At 35.9% G+C, this 26893-nt stretch overlaps 1 protein-coding gene across 1 annotated transcript; it reads left to right on the top strand.

Annotated features, from left to right (window-relative positions):
- Positions 1–4167: 4167 nt before the first annotated feature.
- Positions 4168–13087, top strand: LOC110461509 (DTW domain-containing protein 2-like). Its single transcript, XM_021514996.1, has 6 exons — positions 4168–4307; positions 7018–7108; positions 9328–9422; positions 10164–10350; positions 11555–11683; positions 12297–13087. The coding sequence occupies exons 1-6, from the start codon at positions 4189–4191 to the stop codon at positions 12471–12473; spliced, it is 798 nt and encodes a 265-aa protein (XP_021370671.1). The 5' UTR covers positions 4168–4188; the 3' UTR covers positions 12474–13087.
- Positions 13088–26893: the final 13806 nt, after the last annotated feature.

Raw genomic sequence — 26893 nt, 5'->3', positions numbered from 1 at the left:
ACGAAAATAGCAGTTTTCAAGAATGGTGGTGGGATAAGAAACAACAAAAAATGGTTTTATTTCATTAATGAGCTCTAAAACGACGACCAGTTTAATTATATAGGTATGCTCTTTAATAACAACGGTATAGTTGGGAAAATTCAATCGGAATCAGGAAACGTACATGTAATAATTGTGAATTAGGAAGATTACCATTGTCTGAAATATATTACAGAGAAACACGCATAAGATACGCCGGGAGACTTGGGCTGCGGCTGCGCAACAAAGGGGAACCGGGTCTAGGAGTGTTTGGTGACGATAGTCTGGTCAGTGTGTTTCCAGTAAATTCGATCGTGTATTCGTTAGTTCGTGTCAACATGTCACATATCCTTGACATGTATGGCTCATATTTAGAAGCTGGTTAGAAATAAAACATAATATCTTAATTTTGAAAATTGAATAATAATTAAATAACAAGTGTCGGTGTCATGAAAATAATTAACCCTCGCACATCACAGCCGCCAATTTAACTTGTATATCTGAAAACATGGTGTTTAAGCACAATGGCTTTTATTCAATATTTTTTTCAGTACAATCTGTCTTTTCAGGTGGATTTTTTCACCCCTTTTATACTTCATTTACGTCAATTACTGTGAAATTCATTTCACGAAACAAGGTTGCCCATCTATCGGGGATCTATCGAAATAAATCTAATTTACATTTTCCTATTAACTTTTAACGGTTAATATAAAGTCTTAAAAAAATGGTTAATAATTTTCCTTTAATCAGAGCTAAATGATTGATTTTGCAAGATTTGTAACAATCTCATTTTAAAAAGCTGGCTTCACATTTTATGTAAGATTAAGAATAATTAATTAGAAAGTCGTTCGTGTTTTAATGTGTCGTGCTGTACGATAAATGAGTATGTCATTGGAATATACTGTATACATCACGTTTGCCAATTTACAAAATGCATCTTGTATTCGACTATCATTGTACACATGTTTCATTGTAAATTTGTAATATACTTTACTATTTGTATGTCTATTCTCAGATGTGTCTTACACAACGAATAAAATAATCTGAATCTGAAAACGTCCATTCTATGTAATGACCTGAGAACTGATATGAGGACACATTGCCGTATTCTAATATGCAAATAACATTTAATAGCTGTCATTTAGTCTAAATCACAGCTATTTAGCGTACGCACCAATGAATTAAATCTTAAATGTAAAGTTAAATTTAATATTAGATGAAATTGAAAAATAGTACATGTACTCGGCCTATAACTCCTATCCATATAAGAGAAGGTCATTAATGCAAAAATGGTGTTGAAAATTCATGTCCTTTTTTAATGGACTGTAGATACTACAATGATCTTCGAGGTGTGATTTTATCTAAAGCTGAAAAATTTGTGAAGAATTTAACTAAAGCTTGAAAATTTGTGAAGATTTTAATATTAATAGCAGCTCAGATCAATTTAAGTATGTATATTAACTATATTTTATGAAGGAAAGGAGAGAAATGCGATAATAAAGAAATATTACTGAGTTATAATTCTGCAATGAATTATACGTTTAACGAGTCTAGCAAGCCATTCGGGGCCGGGCTCATTTTATATAGATATTTAATCATTGTAATGTACCATTTGTAACTATGTGTTGGACATGACACTTGAACAAAATCAATTGATATATTCTGTAATTTCTAATACAAATATTTTTAGCCTATAATAGTAGCGCTACGTTAAACTGTATTCACTTTTTTCAATTAAAATATTAGAACGCATAAAAAATTAAACCATTCCCACACATCTTCAGGAAAATGTAATGTAATGTCCTGTACGAAGCACATTTTCGTTAGTATGCATCAAAACCCGCAAAATAAAGAGAAGACATTCACAAAAATCAGATAAAATAATCATAGCATAGAAAAAAAAGGTTAACTGTGCTACTAAATATTTGTATTTGTTTTTATTTTTATTGTCTTTTTCTTCTACCTTCGTTAGATATATGACTAGCTAATCAAAACTGGGGGAGGGAAGGGGGCGTCGCCATATCATTCACGTGCCTGCATTAGAATAATTGATATGAAGATATGGGCGTGGTTATGACTTTCATGATATATATAAATAGAATGTAGCTAGGTAATTTCATTCACATTAATCAGAAGAAACAAGAAGAAATGAAGTCTACAGTTCTATTCGGAAGCAGCTACGTGGAGAGACTAAGAAGATCATGCGATGGGGACTTGGGCACGCCTGGCACTACGACATTCTGCGGCCGAGGAGGACTCCGTACCGACAGGATGCACCAACCGACATTGCAGAAGGCATTGGAAGCAGGGGCAGACGTCGCATTCATCCACGTCGGAGGCAATGACATTGAAGCAGACTCCAGACCGCGTGCGATCTTCAACAGAATCGTCTCGCTAGTGGAGACCATGCACGGTTCCGGCATCACCAAAGTATGGGTAGCGGAAATCCTGACCAGAGGGTCGTTTAGGGCTCCAGGACTGACGAAGGACGTCTTTGAAAAACAGCGGCTGAAGATTAACACCCTGCTGTTCAAGAAGTATGGCAGCAATTTCGTTCAGTTCCGGGACATGAGGTACCCCGTCGACTACCTTCCAGACTTGGTGCATTTGAGGACGAGGGAAACAGCATCGACCAACACCGGGATGAAGAAGTACGCCTCCAGGATCCGTCGATGTATCTGGAGCAGCTAAAGGATGCTGCAATACAAAATGGCCCTTTTTAGGGCCACCCAAATTTCCCAAAAACGTCCTATGACGCTCGAAAACTACGCTTTAAAATTAATTTAAATATCCGAGTAAGCATTAAAGATCTATGAGGTAAATGAAGTAACCTAAATTAACCAAAGATATAAATTAGATAACAGTGGTGTCGCAAATTAATTTCGCTTACATAGCAGGAATAAGTTGTAACAGGACCTATAAGCAATCTCTGGTGTTCTGGACACTCAAACATTTTTTTCTAATTTTCCTTTCCCTATTTTTTTGATTCAAACGGACGGTTCATATTAATCATAAAAAAGCGAAGAAAAAAACAAGATTGAAAAAATTAAGATTGAAAAAATCGTCTTGGAATTTTAGAGTATAAGTATACATGTATGCTACGCTATAGTATAAATAATTAAATTAGCCTGAAGAAAACCTAGAAAGCAGGAAGGCCTAGCGGTAGATTTGAAAGTTGTATGTTTTTATTCCAGAATTAAATTATATATAATATATATCTATATGTATATTTTATGTTTGTTGAAAAAGAGTCACGCAAATGTCGTGTTTGGGCGGAATATTCAGGAGAAGTAACTAGGAAATAGTATTGGACAATTTATAGGTAAGGTTAATTCTATAGAAATTATATCCATTAATAATAACAATCGTTTCAATAATTCTTTCAACACGTAGACCTATAAAACGGTTAACGGAAAATATAATGTATAAAGGGAAATAACTCGAAAAACATGACACAACCGATTTACAACTACCGGTCCGTGACACTAATGAACACGAAAAAACAGGCTAGGCCCATTATATTAGTGTTAAAAAGATGAAAATTGAGGAATAGTTACAAAAGATGTTTGTGTTGGGTAGTACTTGGTCGTAAAAGGAAGTATTGGGTAGTATTTGGTCATATGTGGCAATATCAGACCGTAATTGGTCATATTGGACCGTACTTGCGGTAACTTAGTGACGTATTTAGCACCAAATTCATGTTTTTGGATAAAAATACAATACATGGAAAAAAATTACTGTGTTATATTGGATATTTCGTCATATCAAAGTAGTATTGGGTACGTATTGGGTAGGTATTGGGTGGTATTGGGTAGTATTGGGTAGTATTGGGTAGTATTGGGTCAAAATCACGGCAATTCGGCGATGATTTCGGCACAAAATCATATATTTCCCGATAATTTATGGCAGATGGAGTAAATTACGTCTACAAAGTTGATATTTCACAGTAATAATGAAGTATTTGGTACATACGTGGGTCGTATGGGGTAGTATTGGGTAGTATTGGGTGGTATTGGGTAGTATTGGGTAGTATTGGGTGGTATTGGGTAGTATTGGGTAGTATTGGGTAATTAGACGCGCCGCTCTAAATCAACCTTTAAGCTTAGGGCGAAACAGCCTAGCGCGAACGAGCCGACATCTTACAAGCGCCTAAGTGATACAGAGATTAAGATGGCTTCCGCTGAAGATGGTCAGACCGACCTACTTGAGTTTTGTAATTATTTCGTTGAAGCAGAGGATTTAGTCGAAGTCGTCGAACCAGAGAGGAGATCCATGTGCTCCAGATGCAGGTAAGGTGGTGTATGCAGGTAATCTGTCTATGAGCGTGGTATTTCTATTGTACAACTATTGTAATATATGGCCTAGAACGAATATGCATGTACCCTGCCTACTCTCCGCTCTGACGACGACCATCTATCAGAAATCGCCCGTCCGTCGTCCAGAGCTACGTTATCGCAGCTAGGTTAGCCCGAGTTTACTCATGCCCTGATCATGATCTACTCCTATAACATAAGAGGCCGCTGGTCGGCCTTTTTCAATCGGATATGATTTTGCCGATCGTTACGCGGCGTCTGTCAAAAGTATTTCGCCTTGTAAACCTCTAGCACTGTTTGAGTAATCATCAGGTCGGGAAAACCACTAACTTGCGTGTAATATTATAGGCCAATTGGGATATGGATTTGTTACTAAAAATAGCCAAAAAAATCACTTTAATCTTAACTTTTTCAAATTGTTTGTCCAGGTCGCATTTATTCAGTCATGAAACATATTACAAATGCAAAAATAAACTGTATTTGCATGTGGGAAAGTACCAAAAATAGATGCAATATTTCCGGTAAAAATACATCAAGTTTCTAAGTGACCAACGCTTTCAGTAAACATCTTGTAGCAAAATATGATTTACCTTGTCGTAAATTAATGTGATTTTTAATAATATCTTGCAAAAGTTACTCTTAAAGCGATTTGGGTTATTTTTAGTAACAAATCCATACTCCAACTGGCGTATAATAGGCGAGTTTGCGTATTATACGCAAGTTGGTGGTTTTCCCCAACCTGATCATGTCAATGTACGCCATTAAATTAGGACTACATTTGGTACTCTTATGCTCAGTAACTCTTAAAGACTATCGTCAGGTATGGTAGCTGATCCTCCCAATCTGATATATCCACATATAATGTATATCCTTGTGTTATGGGTTTCCGCACACAATTATGAACCAGCCGCGATTTTGTACTCATATCGTTAGAAAACTTGAAATTACTGTTGACTGTCATAGACATGTACGTATATACTCTGATACATAATCTACTAATGGAAACAAAAAACTAGCAACATAAAAAAAATGTATCAAAAAGAAATAGGAACAAACATTTTTGGACAAATTTCTCCGGTCAAAAGTAGCCGTCATATGTTTCCGTGTGTCTATTTTGATTAATTAAGTGTTCAAAGAAAGATAAATTGTATACACTAAAAAGAAATTCCCAACAGTGGCCCGCAAGAACAAAAGCTTCGCTGAAGGTATTAAAAATATGATCTTTGATTGTCAAACTAAAATATCAAAGCATTTTTTTTTAAATGTCACATTTTTTATTGATTTTTCAATATGTCAAATGCAACTTGAGCATATAGTTTATCATTTTATATTCATATAATTTCATAAAAAAAATGTTTTTAGCTCAAGAGTCTGTTATTATTTTTGTTTGTGTAGTCTTATTATCACCAGCTTTGGTTGATGGTAAGTTTCATTTTATTCTGTTTAAAATTGGTGAAAATTGGAAGTTCAATGCATAATAATTATAAGGTTTACATTTCATTGCAAACAGTGTTTATCGATATACCATGATGTATAAGAATGTCTCCTTCGCTCTTCGGGGTTGGAAAAAATTTGGCTAGGAGTTGTGACCTCATTTGCTAGACCAACAAAACTTATACCATACATGCGTCTTATATACTACATTGTACATCTCAATCCATTCATCATTTACTGAATGTGCCTTACATTTCGCGGTCCAGTGACTTGACATGATCAGCATCTTCATCAATGTTATGATTTTAAGTTTAGCTGTGTGTTTTATGCTGTATGTCAAAAAATTAAAGTGTTGGACTGTAGTTGTTTCAGATGTAGTGTATCTCAAACCAAGCATCCTATGCTGAATGTGCCCAATATTTTATGGTCCAGTGACTTTGACAGCATCTTCATCAATGTTTGTGTCATCATTTGTGACGGTTTATATTACTGATGATGGGCAAATGTCTAAAATATCCTCATGTGGTGTCCAGCAGGTCACATATAGTAACTAGATATAGCTTGATGAAATGGCTGAATGGATGAAAAAGAATGAATGGATGAAATGAAATATGAATATATAACGCGAAAACCTATGACTAGACGACACAATGTACAAACATGGCCTGATGGAAAGTATTTAATTTTAATGTACGAATAAAACAGTTTGCAAACCCATCTGATTGAGGTCTGTACTACTGGGCCACCACACAATACAATACCATAATCTTTATTTAAAGTCGGGTAAGTGTGCAACAGTAAAACATTAGCTCTAGATCTGACTACTAGAAAGCATCTTCAAACAACAACAAGTGTCTTCAAGCATAAGCGACATCAGAAGATATATGTTGTTCATACTGTATGACTATAATACACCTTTAAACCAAATTTCAATTTGATATTTTGGAAACTTACCAAGTAATGATGAATTGATTTTTTTACCATCAGTGGCATTGCACACATGTGTGTATAGAACTCTACAGATCAAGAAGTGTCCTCTGACTATATCTTAAAAATTAATCGATAAAGTAAGCGACATCAGAGGATATATTATTCATATGACTATATATGTAACAGTATGTATACTGGTGAGATATTAATATCAGGTGAGCGATACAGGCCCATTGACCCTCTTGTTTTTGCTGTCAGTGTAAGTTTACCAAACTGTGGTGTATATTGTTATCATTCTGTTATTTTTAACTGTACATTTCAGTCGTCCATTAAGTGTATGTTGGTGTCCTTATTTACCTAAAGATCCACTGGAGGTGAAAACAAATGTCTACATTCTGCAACATCCATATGAGGTAATATTTTTTTTCTCAGAAATGAAGATTTGTTTTGGATAAAATGACAATTGTTACAAGAGTTTTGGCACTTACCGATATAACTTTTCTCCTTTACATCACAGTTCCTTGTGAGCGCTTTGTTTTCACCCAAATGTTGCTATATTTGTATGTATTGTGTGTGGGCAACTAGACCCACAGGAAGACGACAACCTCCAGAGTAAACTACACATGTGCAGGTTTCTACATTGCACACATATGCATTCCCCTTCCTGAATTATAAACTACATACATTCCACCAATTCGTTATAGGCATATAATGCTTCACTTAATGTGGTTCCTTTTTTTCCAGTAGGGAATTATATTGTGATTGAAGTTTAATGGCATGATAATTAAGACCTTCTGGGTTACACTTAGGGCCTGATGGGTTGGGCCCAAAAAGGTCAAATTCAGTCTAAAATTTCAATATTCTTCTTCTTCAGACTCTTGAATGCTAGACTAAAATACTCTTCATAGATGGATAGGTCTAAGGTGCTTTAGCAAAACAATAAATTTTCGTAGGAAGATGTCACCTTTTCCCCTTTATAAAAGGGGTAACATTTATTTCCATTCCAAAAATTGGCATCAGTCATCATGCAATGTCCTTAAGCTTTATTTTTTTTTACTTCTTAAGAATGGATTTCTTTCAGACTTCAGGTAAGAATCATCCCAGGTGGAAGAGGATATCAAAGTGTGACATTTGGGTTCTTGTCCTTATAATTCAAAGACCATTGTGGGGCTACAAACAGAAATGTAACCAATATTTAATAATAACAATATTTTAAAAAAATTCTCCAAGTCTCAAATGTACTATAGAATTAAACACTCTTCATAGACTGGAAGTTTATATGTGCTTATCAAAACAGTAAATCTCATTACCCTTGGGCCATCTGTTTGCTCTTGGAGAGGAATAAAAGTTAACTATAGTTTATATCAGGAAATATCACTTTTGGTATATGTTGTCAATTTTTAGCTCACCTGCCCAAAGGGCTAGTGAGCTTATGCCATGGTGCAGCGTCTGGTGTCCGTCTGTTTGAATCCATCAACATTTCTTTGAACAAAACTTCTGAAGAATGGACAGGCCTAGAGTCATGATATTAGTGTGAAAGCTTTGTTGGTAAGAGCCCAACAAAGACTGATAATGAAAATGACCTTGACCTACTTTCAAGGTCACAGGGATCAAATGTGTAAAACACTTAAAACGACTTCTTATGAAGAACTGAAAGGTATCAAATCTTAATATTTGGCTGGTAGCTTTTTGGGATTGAGCACTACAAAATTTCAGAATGAAAATGTCCTTGACCTTCTTTCAAGGTCACAGGTCAAATATATCAAACACTTATACAGGACTTCCTTACCCCCGATTCATTTTTTTCGTTCCTGGGGAGGGGGTAAACTTTCCTATAGTTTCTATATAAATTGTAAGGAAGTAACACTTTTGGTTGTGTTTTAAAATTTGTTCATTTTTAGCAGGAAACAATTCAAATTTGGTTAGAATAAACATGATTGGAAGGTGGCAATCTTGACTTTTGAGAGTTTAAGTTTGTTAGTGCCATTTCTCTGAGAGCACTGGATGAGTCTTTCTCAATTTTCCCATGTAGGTTCTCCATGCAATTTCTCAAAAAGCACTTGGGTTATCTTCTTCAAAGGTTTTTCATAATCCTTAGTTATGCATATTGAATTTTCGGACTGATTGGTAAACCAAGATTGCTGACAGGCGGCCATATTGAATTTTTGGATCTCATATTTGGTTATGCCATATAAAAAATGTTGTTTTCAGTTACCCAACCTGCCTATCATAGTTTGTGCTTACCCAAAACATGTTTTGGCATATTTTTCAAGGAAGCACTGATAGTCCCCTAGATCACTCCCCTATATAAAGGTTACAAGGAAATTGAAAAAATAAAATATATTACCTACCTTATTTTTTTTAGACATATAACAGGCAACAAACATGTTTTTATTTTGTTTAGCCTTAGAATTTTCCACTTCACACCACAGCAACGAAAAACAACTACATCGCAACTCAGGTGACCTTTAGGCCGTCTAAATGTCATGTACTATCTTTCACATCACAACAACAAATAACAGTAGTATAACAACTCAGGTGAGTGTTAAAGCCCATGTGGCTCTTGTCATGTCTTGTTATACCAACTTTGTCTTATGTCACTTAATAATACTTTTTTTTTCTTTTTTTTCAGACTTCTAGACGACTAAAGACAGCTCCCATGTTGTACCACGGTCTTGCACCAGGAAAATGTCACATAATTGTTGGGAAAAGATTTTCAGAACAAAGGTAACAGTACACAATTACTTTAACATGATTGATAAAACATTTATTGTCTTATTTGTGTATCTTTATGTCCGTCCCTCTGTCAACAAATTATTATCAAAAGCTAATGAAATTTTAGCTGTGAACATCAATGTGCATGTAGATCCATCATTATACTGCTCCTATCGAAGGGTTTATTTGTTTAACGTCGTGTAACAGCTAAGGTCATGTAATGATGCTCTTATTGCTGGTATCTCCACTCCCATTAGCATTATTAAGATAACAGAGTTATTACCTTTCAGCATTAAGGGAAATCGCACCAACTATAGTTAACCTGTGACCGGGTGGAATACTATAGGCTTGGTGCCTTCGGCATGGTATTTCAGTGAGGAAGCACTACTGCCAGGAGGCAATTACACAAAGATATCATATCCAGCACACATACCCACATTAACAACAACACACATGGAGGCACAGCCCTAAATGACCTTACCTCTTAATAGGACTCTGTTAATAGGACTCTGAACAAATTAAACCAAAACCAATATTACAAAACTTTTTTGAAAGATTTTAATAATCAAGAAACAATCCAACTGTTGTCCCTATTTTTTTTTACTTTTTGAAGCTGAAACAGGATGCACCCTTGTAACTCATTTCTCCTTATATTTTGCAGAGACATGGTCTTAAGTATTACAACATTGGCTTAGTTGCAACTTATCATTACAGACCTAGTTGCTTGAATGGATCAGTGTTTGTGCTTTCCAGGTACCCCCAGGTAAATGAGATTCTGAGAGCCCCGAACACCATCCTACTTTACCCGGGTGTGGATGCCATGGACATCCAGGACCTCCCTCATCACTATCACAGCTTTAACCTTGTGATGCTGGACGGCACGTGGGCCCAGGCCAAGAACATTTACTGCGCTAACAACATCCTGTCCTGCCTAAAAAAGGTGATAAGACTTTCATTCTGACAAATGTTGTACGTAAAATATTATTTGACACAACCATGAATTAATCTTTCTTATGTATGCCATCATAATTAAAACTTAATATGTAATCAAAAACAGAAATGGTACTATTTTTGTTGTTTTAGCTCATTTTGAAAACAACAAATTACTGTGATTTACCCTACCCCTTTTGGTAGCCCAAAAACCCACTTTCGGTCAAATTTTTGCCTTATTTTTTGTGCATGTAATACAATAGGACACCTTTCAACAAATTAGAGAGGAGAAAATTCGGATATACCAGGGCCCAGAAAAAGGCCTCATAGACACTCATCCTTTATACACAGTGTTCCCTATTCTGTAAGAGCCTTCCAGATTTTGTTCATTCTGCAAACTGATCAACCAATTGTACCAAACGATTGTTTAATTGCCCAGGTGTGCTCACCATGTGTGGACAATGTGCGGACGCTGTGTGCACGATGATGCACACACTATTTTTGGTGCGTTGTACTGTCGCATAACTGTATGTAGATGTGTAACAGGAGTTAAAAAGTTACTAAAGTCAAGGTCAATGTTTCTAAAAATTGTCCGTAGGGGGTATGGTTACTATCTCAGAATCCAAAATTCTTATCTTTTGGAAATTTGACATAGCGATATGTAGATGTGCAATAAGGATTTTAAAAGTTTCTTAAGTGTTTATGGTCAAGGTCACTGTTATCAAACATAGCCTATGGGGGTACAATCCTAATCTCAGCATCCAAAAGACTGTAGGATGTTTTCAGATTGGACATTGTGATACACTGTGATATGTAGATGTTCAATTGGGAAAAAATTTGAAGGTCAAGGTTGAGGTTACTGTTACTGTAAACAGACCATTGGGGTGATGGTAGTAAAGTGGGCACTTGCTGACCTGTCAGTGTTTAAGTTCATTTTAATGGATTTTGTGAAGGTTAAATTCCAAAAATTATTTCCATTACCTTAACCTATCATCAAGGTCACAGGATTTAAAATGAATAATGGAATCAAACCATATTATATCAATTTAGCAAATTTTATTAGAATTTAAGTTCCAACAGGCCAAGACTATAAAATGTCATAATCATGAAGCCTAATCAGGTCCTACGTCTAACTTATGTCCTATTGACAGTATCGTGAAAAGCCATCACATTATTAACCTACAATTTCTATTGAAGTTTGTTTTAATTGTCAGGTGCAAATAAATGACAACCCTGTCAGTAAGTATGTGATTCGGACACAGCCCACCGACTCTTCCCTCTCTACACTCGAGTCTGCTGCTGTAGCTATATCCATCCTGGAGAATCGTCCAGAAATAATTGAGGTAACCATCGTCAGTTTGTGAATTAACATATCATTTGCTTGGACATATCAATTTTAAAACTAATTTTGGTTAAAATAGACTTTCTGAATAAATTAAACAGAATTTTGTTGCTTAAGCATTAAGAAATTAAGAATTGTTGATATTTTTCAAATGCATGCTATGGAAACATGATAATACAGATTGTATATCAATGGATAAAATCAGGGGGGAAAATCCCAAAGTGTAGAGTGTCTGCTGTCCTTTCCTCTGTTTGCAGCTGTTCACCATCTGGCATCAACTTTTGTATGCCCCTACCATAGTGTTGGGGGTGGGGTATGGTGTACACCCCATCCTCCTTCACCTGGGGGGGGGGGGGGGGACTCTACTGAATTCTTATGTTATATTGTAATTTCTGTGATCTAGCAGAACAGACACTGAAAATTTGTCTCATCAATAAATAATTGGTAGATTTATTATAAGCCTGGTGAATAAGGGGCTCCCCATGGGGGGAAATAAATGCCAACTATTCAGTTATTGATTCTAGTAACCGGTTCATGTTTTTTTGACCAAGTAACTGGTTAACTGTTGACAACCCTAATGATAACTTATTAACAGAAGCTTTGTTGTCTTTCAGACGTTGACAAAACCACTAGATGCCCTGTGCAAGTTCCAGATGAATTTTGGTGCTGTTCAGCATCAAAGCAAGGAATATAAAATTGAGAATGGACTTTGGAACAAACCTCTTTCCAAAAAAATACTTAAAAAGAAAGAGCAAGAAAAAATAAACTGTACACATCAAACCAACAGCTGACATAGGTGTGAACTGTAGGATAAATATGTGATAATAGAATTTCAAAAAAAGGATTTTGTCTCTTTTCTATGTTACAGTAGTGATCTCAATGAAAAACAGACTTTCACATTTGTGAACTTTTCATAATACCAACTAAGTGCCTATCCTCTCTTTTATCATTGGTGAATTTATCACGAAATGACCAAACTGTGGTGTAGAGCCTAGTACTGTTGACACTGTGTTTACAAGGGGATAAGGATATATAAGAACAATATAGTATTTTACACTGCAGACTAGATTTATTGATTTTGGTGCTATATACCCTTTTTATAACATTTTATGTTTGCAGTTTTTTTATTGAAAATCACCTGAATTTCACAAGATATTTTCAAATGTTCATGGAGTATGAAGATTTTCTCACAACTTGGTAATTATTCACCATGGTACCATCAAAGCTAGAGGGGCTATGTGTTTGTACTCTCTCCATCAGTCAGTCCACCTGTATGTCACTGTATCCACAATATCGATGTTGATAGCTATGCTGTAAGCGTAGGTACAATCGACGCTTCGCAATATCCTAGTACACCCTAAGGATAAAACCCCTGAAGAAAACGTCGCAGAATGCGTATACAAAATCGGATGCAAAACCTGTGACATGTCGTATATTGGAGAGACTGGAAGGCGATTTGGGGTCAGCCTTGGTGAACACCGAAAAGATACAGAAACCCAAGAAGGTAGGAAATTCACCAGATCTGAAAGGAAGCAGTCAGAGTCCCAGATAAATAAATCGGCAATCACAGACCACGCCACACAGAAAAACCATGTGATTGACTCGGATAACTGTAAAGTTTTGGACAGAGAGTAAGCTGTTTAAGTAGCAGACAAAGGAAGCCATCTAGATACGCCACAGTGGGCCAGTTCTAAATTGAGACGAGGGGGCTCAAAGACTCTCTCACATCTATGACCAAGTATTAAACAGCGTAGCTGAATCGAGTCATTTTGGTACATATATAACAACTATTGTACATACGCTTACAGCGTAGCCGAAATTGACATAGATTTTGTGGACAACTCTTACACATTTTACGCCTTTGTGTGCATACGCTTCACTGGTCGTTTGTCTGATGAAGGTGAAAGTGTACATATCATGCTAGTCATCGAAACGTCACATAGAAAATGTTATTGGTTGTGTAAAAGTAATCCATACTTACCAACCTAAGAAAATGTTTAGAAATAGTTGCATACTAGTCTCATGCCTTTTGGCCACCCAGCATGAGACTTTTTTTCCTTTTGGAGTACATATCATATACACTGTTTGATACATTTAGCAAATATTGTACCTCTTGGATTACTTATAGAATCTTCCCCTACCTTGAGTGTGTGACAGAGAAATCTCCCACCTGAGGGGTGATGTTTTTTGGTTGTCTTACCTGAGGCTCTGCCGAGGGTTAGACAACCAAAAAAATAACCCCAAGGGTTGGAGATTTCTCTGTCACATCCACAAGGTAGGGGATGATTATTTTTCTCCCATCCTATTATTTCAGTCACAACTCCAATGGCAGTAGATCACATGTGGGTATGAATATTGTCATTCACTTTTGATGACGACACAATTACCGGCCAGTGACACATTTCAATGACGTCACAATTAAACATGTGCTAATAAGCACGAGGCTATCTCCCCCCTAGGAGGCGACAAGCTAAACTTTCCTGGCTAAAACAGGAGATACACCTGTGAAGGGGGCGAGAAATACTGTTCCATTGTACAATTTGTATACCAAAGTACATGTAGTCTTGATTATTTATTTCTCACAATACTTTGCTTTTGAGACAATAACAATTAAACAACACTCTTTAGTGGTTTGTAGTCAGTATCTGTAAAGTGCCCTACTTCCTCTGTTGACAAAAAGTTATCTTATTTGAGAGCCATTTTCCTGACAATTTAGTCTTCATACCCCATAAATATATCAAAGGTTTTTGTTGATGTAAGTTCCTGTAACTTTAATCCATAAAAATTCAATACAAAATTACTTGCTGCCCTCTGCAGAATTTAAAGTCTGCAGTGTTAAATGGTTTTGCTGTAACTATTGCAGGATTGAAGGACACCATAACCTACTATGATAAAACCTACCTTGACCTTCTTTCAAGGTTCAGCGGCCTTATATGCTCAACTCCTTCTCAGGAATGGAAAGTCATAGATTTAAAACCTACTTAGCACCATGCCAGTTTATCAAAAGGGTACAAGAAATACAAGTTGCAAGAAGGACTTCATGTAAATCTGTTTTGGCACTTTCTGTCTAGCAATTTTGTAAATGGTTATGGCTTGGAGATCTCAACTGTTTCAATGTTATAAAGCAGGGAGGAAGTGTCCAGGGGCCAATCATGGTAGCCTGAATGTTTTCTTCTCGTCATGCCTAGCAATTGTATATTTGGATATAGGGTAGGGATAAAATCCTTCAATTTGCATGGAAATTGAAGGATTTTATTGATTGACCTCTATTTCCCCTATTAGACCATACCCCTCACCTCCTCTATTAATACAAAATTAAGTTGTCTTTGTTTGCATATTCTTTTGACCAAAATTAATTAAAGTCCCTACATTTGTATCGAAGGAGAAAGATTTTTAAAAAAAAGAGTTTCCTTTATTTACAATATTGGGCCCCTCCCTCTGCACTAACAGGGCCACGCTCTCCATTTATACAAAATTTAGTCCCCTTTGCCTACAGATCAATCTGATTAAAACCAAATATCTTGATCTTTGCCCCCGTTCACTCTGACGTAGCAGATCATAGAATGTACGGAGTGATCGTAGATCAAGATATGGTTTTAATCAGATTGGTGAAAAAAATTATGTGAATTTAAAAAATTCACATTTCCTGTAGGTTGTCGTTTTCTGTCATCAGCTATTGGGTACATGGGTACATGGGTATATTTAAGACATGTTTTTTATGAATGAATTGATGCATTAAGAATTAAGGCAAACAAAAATATAGGTCTGTTTTAAACAAATTCTAATGGGGTCAGCAAAATATTTTAATTGATGTTTTATTGGGGGCAAATTCATTTCAGTAATTTCGTGTGAATCCGAAATCGCATACAGATATATATATATACAATCAGGCTCTATACACCAATGGAAAGGTATGATACTCGTCTTTTATAATTGCTAAATTTCATATTATGTACACACACACTTCCTTAGCAAAGCTACTTCGGGTATCAGAATACCATTGCAATGGTTATCAGAATACCATTGCAACGGTGATCAGAATACCATTGCAACGGGTATCAGAATACCATTGTAACTGTTATCAGAATATCATTGCAACGGGGACCAAAAAAACATTGCAACGGGTATCAGAATACCATTGTAACTGTTATCAGAATACCATTGTAACTGTTATCAGAATATCATTGCAACGGGGACCAAAAAAACATTGCAACGGGTATCAGAATACCATTGCAACAGGTATCAGAATACCATTGTAACTGTTATCAGAATATCATTGCAACGGGGACCAAAAAAACATTGCAACGGGTATCAGAATACCATTGCAACGGTGATCAGAATACCATTGCAACGGGTATCAGAATACCATTGCAACAGTTATCAGAATACCATTGTAACTGTTATCAGAATATCATTGCAACGGGTATCAGAATAACATTGCAACGGGTATCAGAATACCATTGCAACAGGTATCAGAATACCATTGCAACGGGTATCAGAATAACATTGCAACGGGTATCAGAATACCATTGCAACGGTGATCAGAATACCATTGCAACGGTTATCAGAATACCATTGCAACGGTTATCAGAATACCATTGCATTGGTTATCAGAATACCATTGCAACGGGTATCAGAATACCATTGCAACGGTGATCAGAATACCATTGCAACGGGTATCAGAATACCATTGTAACTGTTATCAGAATATCATTGCAACAGGTATCAGAATACCATTGTAACTGTTATCAGAATACCATTGTAACTGTTATCAGAATAACATTGCAACGGGTATCAGAATAACATTGCAACAGTTATCAGAATACCATTGCAACAGGTATCAGAATACCATTGCAATGGTTATCAGAAGACCCCGTTGCAATGGTATTCTGATAACCAATGCAACGGTGATCAGAATACCATTGCAACGGTTATCAGCATACCATTGCAATGAGTATCAGAATACCATTGCATTGGTTGAATACCATTGTAACTGTTATCAGAATATCATTGCAATGGTTATCAGAATACCAGTGCAACGGTGATCAGAATACCATTGCAACGGTTATCAGCATACCATTGCAATGAGTATCAGAATACCATAGCATTGGTTTTCAGAATACCATTGCAACGAGGATCAGAAGACCATTGCAATGGTTATCAGAAGTCCATTACAACGGTTATCAGAATACCATTGCATTGGTTGAATACCATTGTAACTGTTATCAGAATACCATTGTAACTGTTATCAGAATATCATTGCAACGGGTATCAGAATACCATTTCAACAGGTATCAGAATACCATTGCAACGGTGATCAGAATACCATTGCAATGGTTATCAGAATTCCATTGCAATGGTTATCAGAATACAATTGCAACGGTGATCAGAATACCATTGCAATGGTTATCGGAATACCATTGCAACGGGTATCAGAATACCATCGCAACGGTTATCAGAATAACATTGCACTGGTTATCAGAATACCATTGCAACGGTGATCAGAATACCATTGCAATGGGTATCAGAATACCATTGTAACTGTTACAATGGTATTCTGATACCTGTTGCAATGGTATTCTGGTACCTGTTGCAATGGTATTCTGATAACTGTTGCAATGTTATTCTGATACCAGTTGCCATGTTATTCTGATAACAGTTACAATGGTATTCTGATACCTGTTGCAGTGGTATTCTGATACCCGTTGCAATGTTATTCTGATACCCGTTGCAATGGGATTCTGATACCTGTTGCAATGGTATTCTGGTACCTGTTGCAATGGTATTCTGATACCCGTTACAATGGTATTCTGATAACCAATGCAATGGTATTCTGATACTCATTGCAATGGTATTCTGATACCCGTTACAATGGTATTCTGATAACCATTGAAATGGTATTCTGATCACCGTTGCAATTGTATTCTGATAACCATTGCAATGTTATTCTGATACTCGTTGCAATGGTATTCTGATAACAGTTACAATGGTATTCAACCAATGCAATGGTATTCTGATAACCATTGCAATGATATTCTGATAACAGTTACAATGGTATTCTGATAACCAATGCAACGGTGATCAGAATACCATTGCAATGGGTATCAGAATACCATTGTAATGGTGATCAGAATACCATTGCAACGAGTATCAGAATACCATTGCGATGGTTATCAGAATACCATTGCAACGGTTATCAGAATACCATTGCAATGAGTATCAGAATACCATTGCATTGGTTTTCAGAATACCATTGCAACGAGTATCAGAATACCATTGCAATGGTTATCAGAAGACCATTGCAACGAGTATCAGAATACCATTGCAATGGTTATCAGAATACCATTGCAATGGGTATCAGAATACCATTTCAACGGTGATCAGAATACCATGGCAATGGGTATCAGAATACCATTGTAACTGTTATCAGAATATCATTGCAACGGGTATCAGAATAACATTGCAACGGGTATCAGAAGACCATTACAACGGGTATCAGAATACCATTGCAACGGTGATCAGAATACCATTGCATTGGTTATCAGAATACCATTGCAACGAGTATCAGAATACAATTGCAACGGGTATCAGAATAACATTGCAACGGGTATCAGAAGACCATTACAACGGGTATCAGAATACCATTGCAACGGGTATCAAAATAACATTGCAACGGGTATCAGAATACCATTGCAAAGGTGATCAGAATACCATTGCAACGGGTATCAGAATACCATTGCAAAGGTGATCAGAATACCATTGCAACGGGTATCAGAATACCATTTCAACGGTTATCAGAATACCATTGCAACGAGTATCAGAATACCATTGCAACGGTGATCAGAATACCATTACATTGGTTATCAGAATACCATTGCAACGGGTATCAGAATACCATTGCAACGGTGATCAGAATACCATTGCATTGGTTATCAGAATACCATTGCAACGAGTATGAGAATACCATTGCATTGGTTATCAGAATAACATTGCAACGGGTATCAGAATACCATTGCATTGGTTATCAGAATACCATTGCAACGAGTATCAGAATACCATTGCATTGGTTATCAGAATACCATTTCAACGGTGATCAGAATAGCATTGCAACGGTGATCAGAATACCATTGTAACTGTTATCAGAATACCATTGCAATGGTTATCAGAATACCATTGTAACTGTTTTCAGAATAACATTGCAACGGGTATCAGAATACCATTGCAATGGTTTTCAGAATACCATTGCAACGGGTATTAGAATACCATTGCAAAGGTGATCAGAATACCATTGCAACGAGCATCAGAATACCATTGCAATGTTTATCAGAATACCATTGTAACTGTTTTCAGAATAATATTGCAACGGGTATCAGAATAACATTGCAATGGTTATCAGCAATGGGTATCAGAATACCTTTGCAATGGTTATCAGAATATCATTGCAACGGTGATCAGAATACCATTTCAATGTTATTCTGATACCCATTGCTGATAACCATTGCAATGATATTCTGATAACAGTTACAATGCTATTCTGATCACCGTTGCAATGCTATTCTGATAACCATTGCAAAGGTATTCTGATACCCATTGCAATTGTATTCTGATACCCGTTGCAATGATATTCTGATAACCATTGCAATGGTACTCTGATACCCATTGCAATGGGTATCTGAATACCATTGCAATGGGTATCTGAATACCATTGCAATGGGTATCTGAATACCATTGCAATGGTTTTCAGAATACCATTGCAACGAGTATAAGAATACCATTGCATTGGTTATCAGAATATCATTGCAACGGTGATCAGAATACCACTGCAATGGTTATCAGAATAGCATTGCAACGGTGATCAGAATACCATTGCAATGGTTTTCAGAATACCATTGCAACGGGTATTAGAATACCATTGTAACTGTTTTCAGAATAATATTGCAACGGGTATCAGAATAACATTGAAATGGTATTCTGATAACAGTTTCAATGGTATTCTGATACCCATTGCTGATAACCATTGCAATGATATTCTGATAACATTTACAATGGTATTCTGATACCTGTTGCAATTGTATTCTGATACCCGTTTCAATTGTATTCTGATAACCGTTGCAAGGGTATTCTGATGCCCATTGCAATGCTATTCTGATAACCATTGCAATGGTACTCTGATACCCATTGCAATTGTATTCTGATAACCGTTGCAAGGGTATTCTGATCACCGGTGCAATGATAGTCTGATAGCCATTGCAATGGTATTCAGATACCCATTGCAATGGGTATCTGAATACCATTGCAATGGTTTTCAGAATACCATTGCAACGGGAATCCGAATACCATTGCAACAGGTATAAGAATAACATTGCAACGGTTATCACAATACCATTGCAACGGGAATCCGAATACCATTGCAACAGGAATCAGAATACCATTGCAATGCGGGTCAGAAAACCATTGCAACGATTATCAGAATACCATTGCAATGGTTTTCAGAATACCATTGCAACGGGTATTAGAATACCATTGCAAAGACGGTTGGAAATGTTTTGTAATCATACCACCGAAACGATAAATGACAGAACTTTCCGAGGGTAATAATTAGAGATAAAATATTCCCATTGCAATATAAGCCATTTTGCAACCGCTAGTTGCACGCATTGTGACCGCCGCCATGTCAGTTTTGGGTATATTCTTAAAAAAGAAAATTCTAGAATGAAATATGTTTTAGGGTCGGTCGGGTAGCAGGAATCAGACATGTTGTTTTTTAGCTGAAGACGGAGAAGAAGCACCAAAAGTGAAAACAAAAAATGCCAAAATTGAGAATCATTCCTGAGGCTGAAGATTTGAAGACGAGATGGCCGATTGTGATGTTACAAAATTTTGACTGAAATCTATCAAATAGTTACCTTACCTGAGTTATGTTCAAATGTTCCTCAAACGAACCATTCGGTGAGCGCTTTTAATGTCACACTGAAATAATTCTAGTTTAAGTTCAAGTTTTATTCAAACTTTGGGCCATTAGCCCATTNATCTGATTAGTTATCAGAAGTTGATTTACCTGTGCAATTTACCTGTACACTTTACAGCAATAGACTATAACTCACTATCATCACAACTGACCACCTATGTAAACATGTGATTTTAAGCAGAGTTGGTATTCGGGGAAGACCCATGAACCCATCAGCGATCGGTGATCGAAGGCTTAAAGGCGGCCACTACTGAAAACACACCGATTAACAACCATTTTCAGAATACAAATACTACATTTTCATAGCTATGGATTCACTTAAAAAATATTTAACGGAACCCAACACATACAAAAGAGCAACGGTGTCTAATAATTTATTTATTTTCAAGAAATTATCTCATACAACGGGCGTTGTCACGAGTGTGAAGCCATAAATAATACGAGTTGATATTGGTGTTGGTTCACTAGTTTTTGCACAAAAAAAGGTATACACTTAACATTCAACAAATTGTATTGGACAAAAAAAATGCACAATTGGATGAGACAACAGGCTTAGCCTTATAATACATGTATAAGTCTTCTCCTATCCGGTATAGATTGACAAGAAGCATAAATTTAGTACATAGATCAACAAGACACACTCATATACATGTACGCTAACTAACATATAGGCTAGAACATTCAACCAAGTTACAAATATAAGAAAGAAAAGAAACATTATTTTATGACATTTGAAAACTTATAATATACTTTCTTAGCAAATCATATATATATGTTTGTACACTCGGACCACACTCCATAACACACATACACCCTCACATACACACATAATAGATATGCATTCACACACATACACACAAGCCCTTACTCAAAAGCATATTAATTAAATAACTTATAAAAATTATAAAATAAATATGTATATATACATATAAATAAATATAAGAGGCAATGAAAACAGTCCTAATTAGGGCTTTTCACCAACTGGTGAAAATACCTATTGTTTTTGTTATGTTTCTTATTATTATTCTTCGTGGAGTCTGTATCTTTTGATTGGTAAAAAGATAGGTTTATAGTCTTTTCTCATGACATGTTAATACAAAATATTTATAATAAAAAGGCTCGATGTTGGGTCAAAGGTCACCATTTTTTGAAAAACATTCATTTCTCATTTTGTTTTAAAATTTCTTCTACAAAACGGTGTAGGATGTCATTCCGATGAATTTGGTGTCTTTAGTTTTTCTGTAACATTTACCGTTAACATTGTACGTCATTTTCAAATATTTCCCTTGATCTTTTAAAAATTTCGCAATACTTTAAAACTTGTTTTACTCCAATATCAATGACAAATATTTCGTTTAGTTGTTATTGAAAAGGCTTCCCCAGCTGTCCTCTAACATTTGGTAACATTTTCAACTTCATCAAAAAACAAAATGGGCGCAATGACGTCATTTCCAATTTTGTCTTTAATTACTGTATACCTCATTAACGGGTATACATATTTAATTCATCTTTGGGTATGTTATGCAGAATAACAAATAAATAACTATTTTAAGGAAACATTTTTGTGTCAAAGGTCAACTTCCGGTTTTCGGTAGGGGTCAAATTTCAAATGCAGTATTGGGCAACAAATTTAAAAAATCTTCTTCTAAAGTTCCATAAGGTCTAGAGTCTTGATATTTCATATTTAAAATGCTGAGATGATTGGGTATCAGGTTTGAACAATGGTTGACCTTGATCGACTATCTAGGTCACAAAGGTCAAATGTTTAAAAAACAAAAAAATCTTTAATCAAAAATATTTCGAAAATTGTTCGCAAGATTCACTTTATATGCGCATATTTTCGGTAGAAAAAAATTGAGTTGACCAGGTCAAGTTTTGAGTTATTTAGGGGTCAAATTTCATATGTGCTATTTCAGGGTAACAACTTCAAAAATCTTCTTCTCAATAACCAAGTGACCCAAGGTCATGATATTTGTTGGATATCATGCTTAAGCAATGGACTTTCAAGATTGATAATATGAATGACCTTCACATATGTTCAAGGTCACTGGGGTCAATTATGTTAAAATTTCCAAAGGATTCCTTCTCAATAACGAAGATGCCCAGGGTATTGATATTTGAACTATAGTATGCTGAGAGAATGGGCTACCAAGTGTTTGCACAAGAATGACCATTAAAGGTCAACTTCCGACTTTCGGGAGGGGTCAAAGTTCGAATGTGTTATTCTGTATGCTCAAGCAATGGACTATCAAGTTTGAAAATATGAATTAGCTCGACCCATGTTCAAGGTCACTGGTGTCAATTATGTTAAAATCTTCAAAAGAATCCTTCTCAAAAACGAAAATGCTCAGGGTATTGATATTTGGTCTGTAGCATGCTAGGATGATGGGCTACAAGGTTTATTGACAAAAATGACTATTAAAGATCAACTTCCGGTATTTGATAGAGGTCAAATTCGAACATGTAATTTTAACAGATACTAGGACTTTTACTACTGATGTAAGGGAAGTAACTCGTATTCGTTATAAAGTCAAATAGAAATTATCATTAGTAGAAAGATAAGCATTACTAGATGTAAGTAAATCAACAGATGAATATCAAAAATGATCAATGATATCAGTAATGAAATGTCTATAGTTAGTATAAAGTGGACAGAAGAAGAAGTAATGTTCTGTATTTTCACAAGATGCGCCACAGGAGCAAGATGGATCAACTATCAAATGATCATTGCATTTATCAAAATTTATGTTGCTAGCATTATTACGTAATTGACAATAATATATTTAGTTTTCTTGGATTACAGGTGATGAAGTCTTCAGAAATGTTCCTGGGAGGTGTTTGAATTTTGTTAATTTTCTTTTTAAAAGAATTGATAGTCAGAGATGAAGTGACAGAATGATCGAGATTGTTCCATAGGCGCATGACATCAGGAAAAAAACTACGGTTGTAGATACAAGTTGTAGAATGAGGAATGTTAAAAAATCTATTTGTCCGTGAATGGTGATTGACTTGAATATTAATATAAGGTTCAATGATGTCAAATAATCAAATGTTAAGTGATTGAGGATTTTGTACATTAAGACAAGTTTATGTTTATTCCGCCGATCTTTTAATTTTTCAAAACCTGTTTCATAGTATAATTTCTGATGAGATGTACCACTTCTAAGACCAGTTATAATTTTCATTGCTTCAATTTGAACGGATTCCAGTAGTTTTTCTTCCCCAATATTACAATTACTCCAGACAGAAGAGGCGTATTCTAAAGTAGGACGAATGAAGGAGAGATATAGTAATTCTAAAGATTTCCTATCAATTTTATGTTTTAGCATACATAGAATATTTAAATTTACATGATTTATCATAAATATATTTAACATGATCACCCGAAGAACCATTAGTATTAAATACTACGTCAAGATGATCTGATTATCAAATATAAGTAATGGATGCTGTCTATTTTTCTTAGTTACAGTTAATGCAATATTTTTTGGGGGATTAAAATTGATTTCCCAGAGTTTTGCCCAATTATTGATGGATTCAAGATCATCATTAAGTTCTTCAGCTGGAGAAGTTACATCTTTGTAAACAATTACATAAAGAGACGTATCATCAGCAAAAAGTTTTACATTGGTGTTAATATAAGAAATAAAAAGGACCAAGAACAGAACCTTGTGGCACACCAGCAGAAATTGATTTAAAATTAGAAGCATAACCTTCAAAAATAACACGTTGTTTTCTGTCAGATGAATAACTTTCAAACCATTTAAAAAGATTACCAGAGATACCATATTTTTAGCTCACCTGGCCCGAAGGGCCAAGTGAGCTTATGGCATGGTGCGGCATCCGTCGTCCGTCCGTCGTCCGTCCGTCGTCCGGCGTCAACGTTTTACCTTAAACAACTTCTTCTGAATAACCAAGAGGCTAAGGCTGATGATATTCGGCCAGTAGCATGCTGGGATTAAGGGCTACCAAGTTTGTTTAAATATATGACTTTGACCACTTTCAAGGTCACGTTGGTCAAATATGTTAAAATCTTTCCAATAACCACAAGGCCAGAGGTACTGATATTAGGCCTGTAGCATGCTGGGATGAAGGACTGCCAAGTTTGTCCAAATGAACGACCTTAACCCACTTTCAAGGTCACAGGGGTCAAATATGATAAAATTTTCAAACGACTTCTTTTTAATAACCAGAAGACCCAGGGAACTGATATTGGGCCTGTAGCATGTTGGGATGAAGGGCTAACAAGTTTGTTCAAATGAATTACCTTGACCCACTTTCAGGGTCACAGGGGTAAAATCTTCAAACGACTCCTCAATAACCAAAAGGCCCAGGGTACTGATATTGAGCCTGTAGCATGCTGAAATGAAAGACTACCAAATTTGGTCAAATGAATGACCTTGGCCTACTTTCAAGGTCACAGGGGTCAAATATGTTAAAATCTTCAAACGACTTCTCAATAACCAAAAGGCCCAGTGTACTGATATTGGGCCTGTAACATGCTGGGATGAAGGGCTACCAAGTTTGTTCAAATGAATGAGCTTGACCAACTTTCAAGGTGACAGGGGTCAAATGTCTTAACAACTTCTTCTCAATAACCAAAAGGTCCAGGGTACTGAAATTGGTTTTCACTAATGAAAGGTATACACTTATTTTCTGTGTTGATTGAGGCGGCGGGTTTTTCTACAGATCACGTAAATTCTCGCTCTTCCGAGAACGATCACAGTGCACCTGACACATTTCATATGCCGAAGAGCAGTTGCCTTAACAAAACAACTTTTGCATCTGAGTTAAATCAAGAGATGTATATGGCTTTATATGTCTCTGGTTAAATGTAATATTAGAGCACGTAGACATGGAGCGCATATTCGATTTGGTTTTGTCATAATCGCGAATGTAGATCACATGAAAATTAAATGTACATGTATACCCACGTGTGTACGTGAACAACCAATTTATGTTTTGTGTCCATCAAACTGTCAATGTCACGAACAAATTGAAATAGTATGACAGTTTAAAATATTTGTTTCATTGAAATATTGCCGAGATGTCGGCTGAAATCGGGATATGAAAATGGCCCTTCCCTACTTAATGATATTTTTCATTTCACTTAAAATCACTAACATGCAAGTCTATTTAAGAGTGGAATAAGCAAAATATTTTCCTCTAACGGTTTTTGATATAAATGAAAAAAGTCTACCGTTCTGGGGTTTATTCTGAAAATAGTGTAACACAACTCATCGCAAAATCTTGGATCCGAACCTGAATATATATTTTTGTTAAAATTGTTGCGCCATTATCGTTTAAAGGACGGCGCATGAACAAAACGCAGTAATGGATTAATCATTTAAGAACAAATAAGTAAAATTAAACAACTGTTCTATAGTAAAAATGTAAATATATGGATTTAACGGCGTCTTTAAAATTTTCATGCCAATATGAACGCAAATCGGGGGGCTTCATACAATATGGATGTAACTGATTTACGTTCATACTGGCATGAAAATGTAAAAAAAAAAAAACGCCGTTCTATCCCTGCATAAGTCAGTTTATGAAAATGACTGACAGAAGATGATATTTGTTCAAAATGTAGATACATAGTATGTATCTACATTTTGAACAAATATTAATTTTTATTTTGCAATAAAATGTAATGGTATGATACCATTACATTTTATTGCAAAATAAAAATTGCTGCGTCATGAACATATACATATAAAAAATGTTCCATTTTATTTTGGGTACCCTCACCATGCAGTGATGTTGCTAATACCAGTTCTACGCCAGGTAAGTCCAGAGTAATCAAGTTCAGAAGATGAACTTGTAGCACTTCATTTAATTACCGTGTCCATGATAAGAGACACTCTTTGTTCAAGTTTAGAACGTGAACATGAATCAGGGGAGGCTACTCTAGATTCTTAAAGTGGAATATCCATGTAACAAATCAGATTGTCCGTAAAAAAATCAGGCTTGTACTCTGCACCAATATTAGAGATTACAGGGGAGGCTACTCGCCGGGCGGCGCGTCTAATTACCCAATACCACCCAATACTACCCAATACCACCCAATACTACCCACTACTACCCCATACGACCCAGTTATGAACCAAATACTTCTTTATTACTGTGAAATATCACCTTTGTAGACGTTATTTACTTCCATCTGTCATATTTTATCGGGAAATATGCGATTTGGTGCCGAAAACATCACCGAATTGCCGTGACTATGACCCAATACTACCC

Source organism: Mizuhopecten yessoensis, unplaced genomic scaffold (genome assembly GCF_002113885.1).
Source record: "Mizuhopecten yessoensis strain PY_sf001 unplaced genomic scaffold, ASM211388v2 scaffold1405, whole genome shotgun sequence".
Classification (NCBI taxonomy): Eukaryota; Metazoa; Mollusca; class Bivalvia; order Pectinida; family Pectinidae; genus Mizuhopecten; species Mizuhopecten yessoensis.
The sequence above is the reverse complement of the archived record's forward strand: the minus strand, read 5'-3'. Positions and strand labels throughout refer to the sequence as shown.

Excerpts from the sequence above, each read along its gene's own strand:
- LOC110461509 (XM_021514996.1), top strand. The coding sequence starts at position 4,189 with ATGGCTTCCGCTGAAGATGGTCAGACCGACCTACTTGAGTTTTGTAAT. Across the intron at positions 7,109-9,327 it reads TTCTGCAACATCCATATGAG|ACTTCTAGACGACTAAAGAC; the intron begins GTAATATTTTTT and ends CTTTTTTTTCAG. Across the intron at positions 9,423-10,163 it reads AAAAGATTTTCAGAACAAAG|GTACCCCCAGGTAAATGAGA; the intron begins GTAACAGTACAC and ends TGTGCTTTCCAG.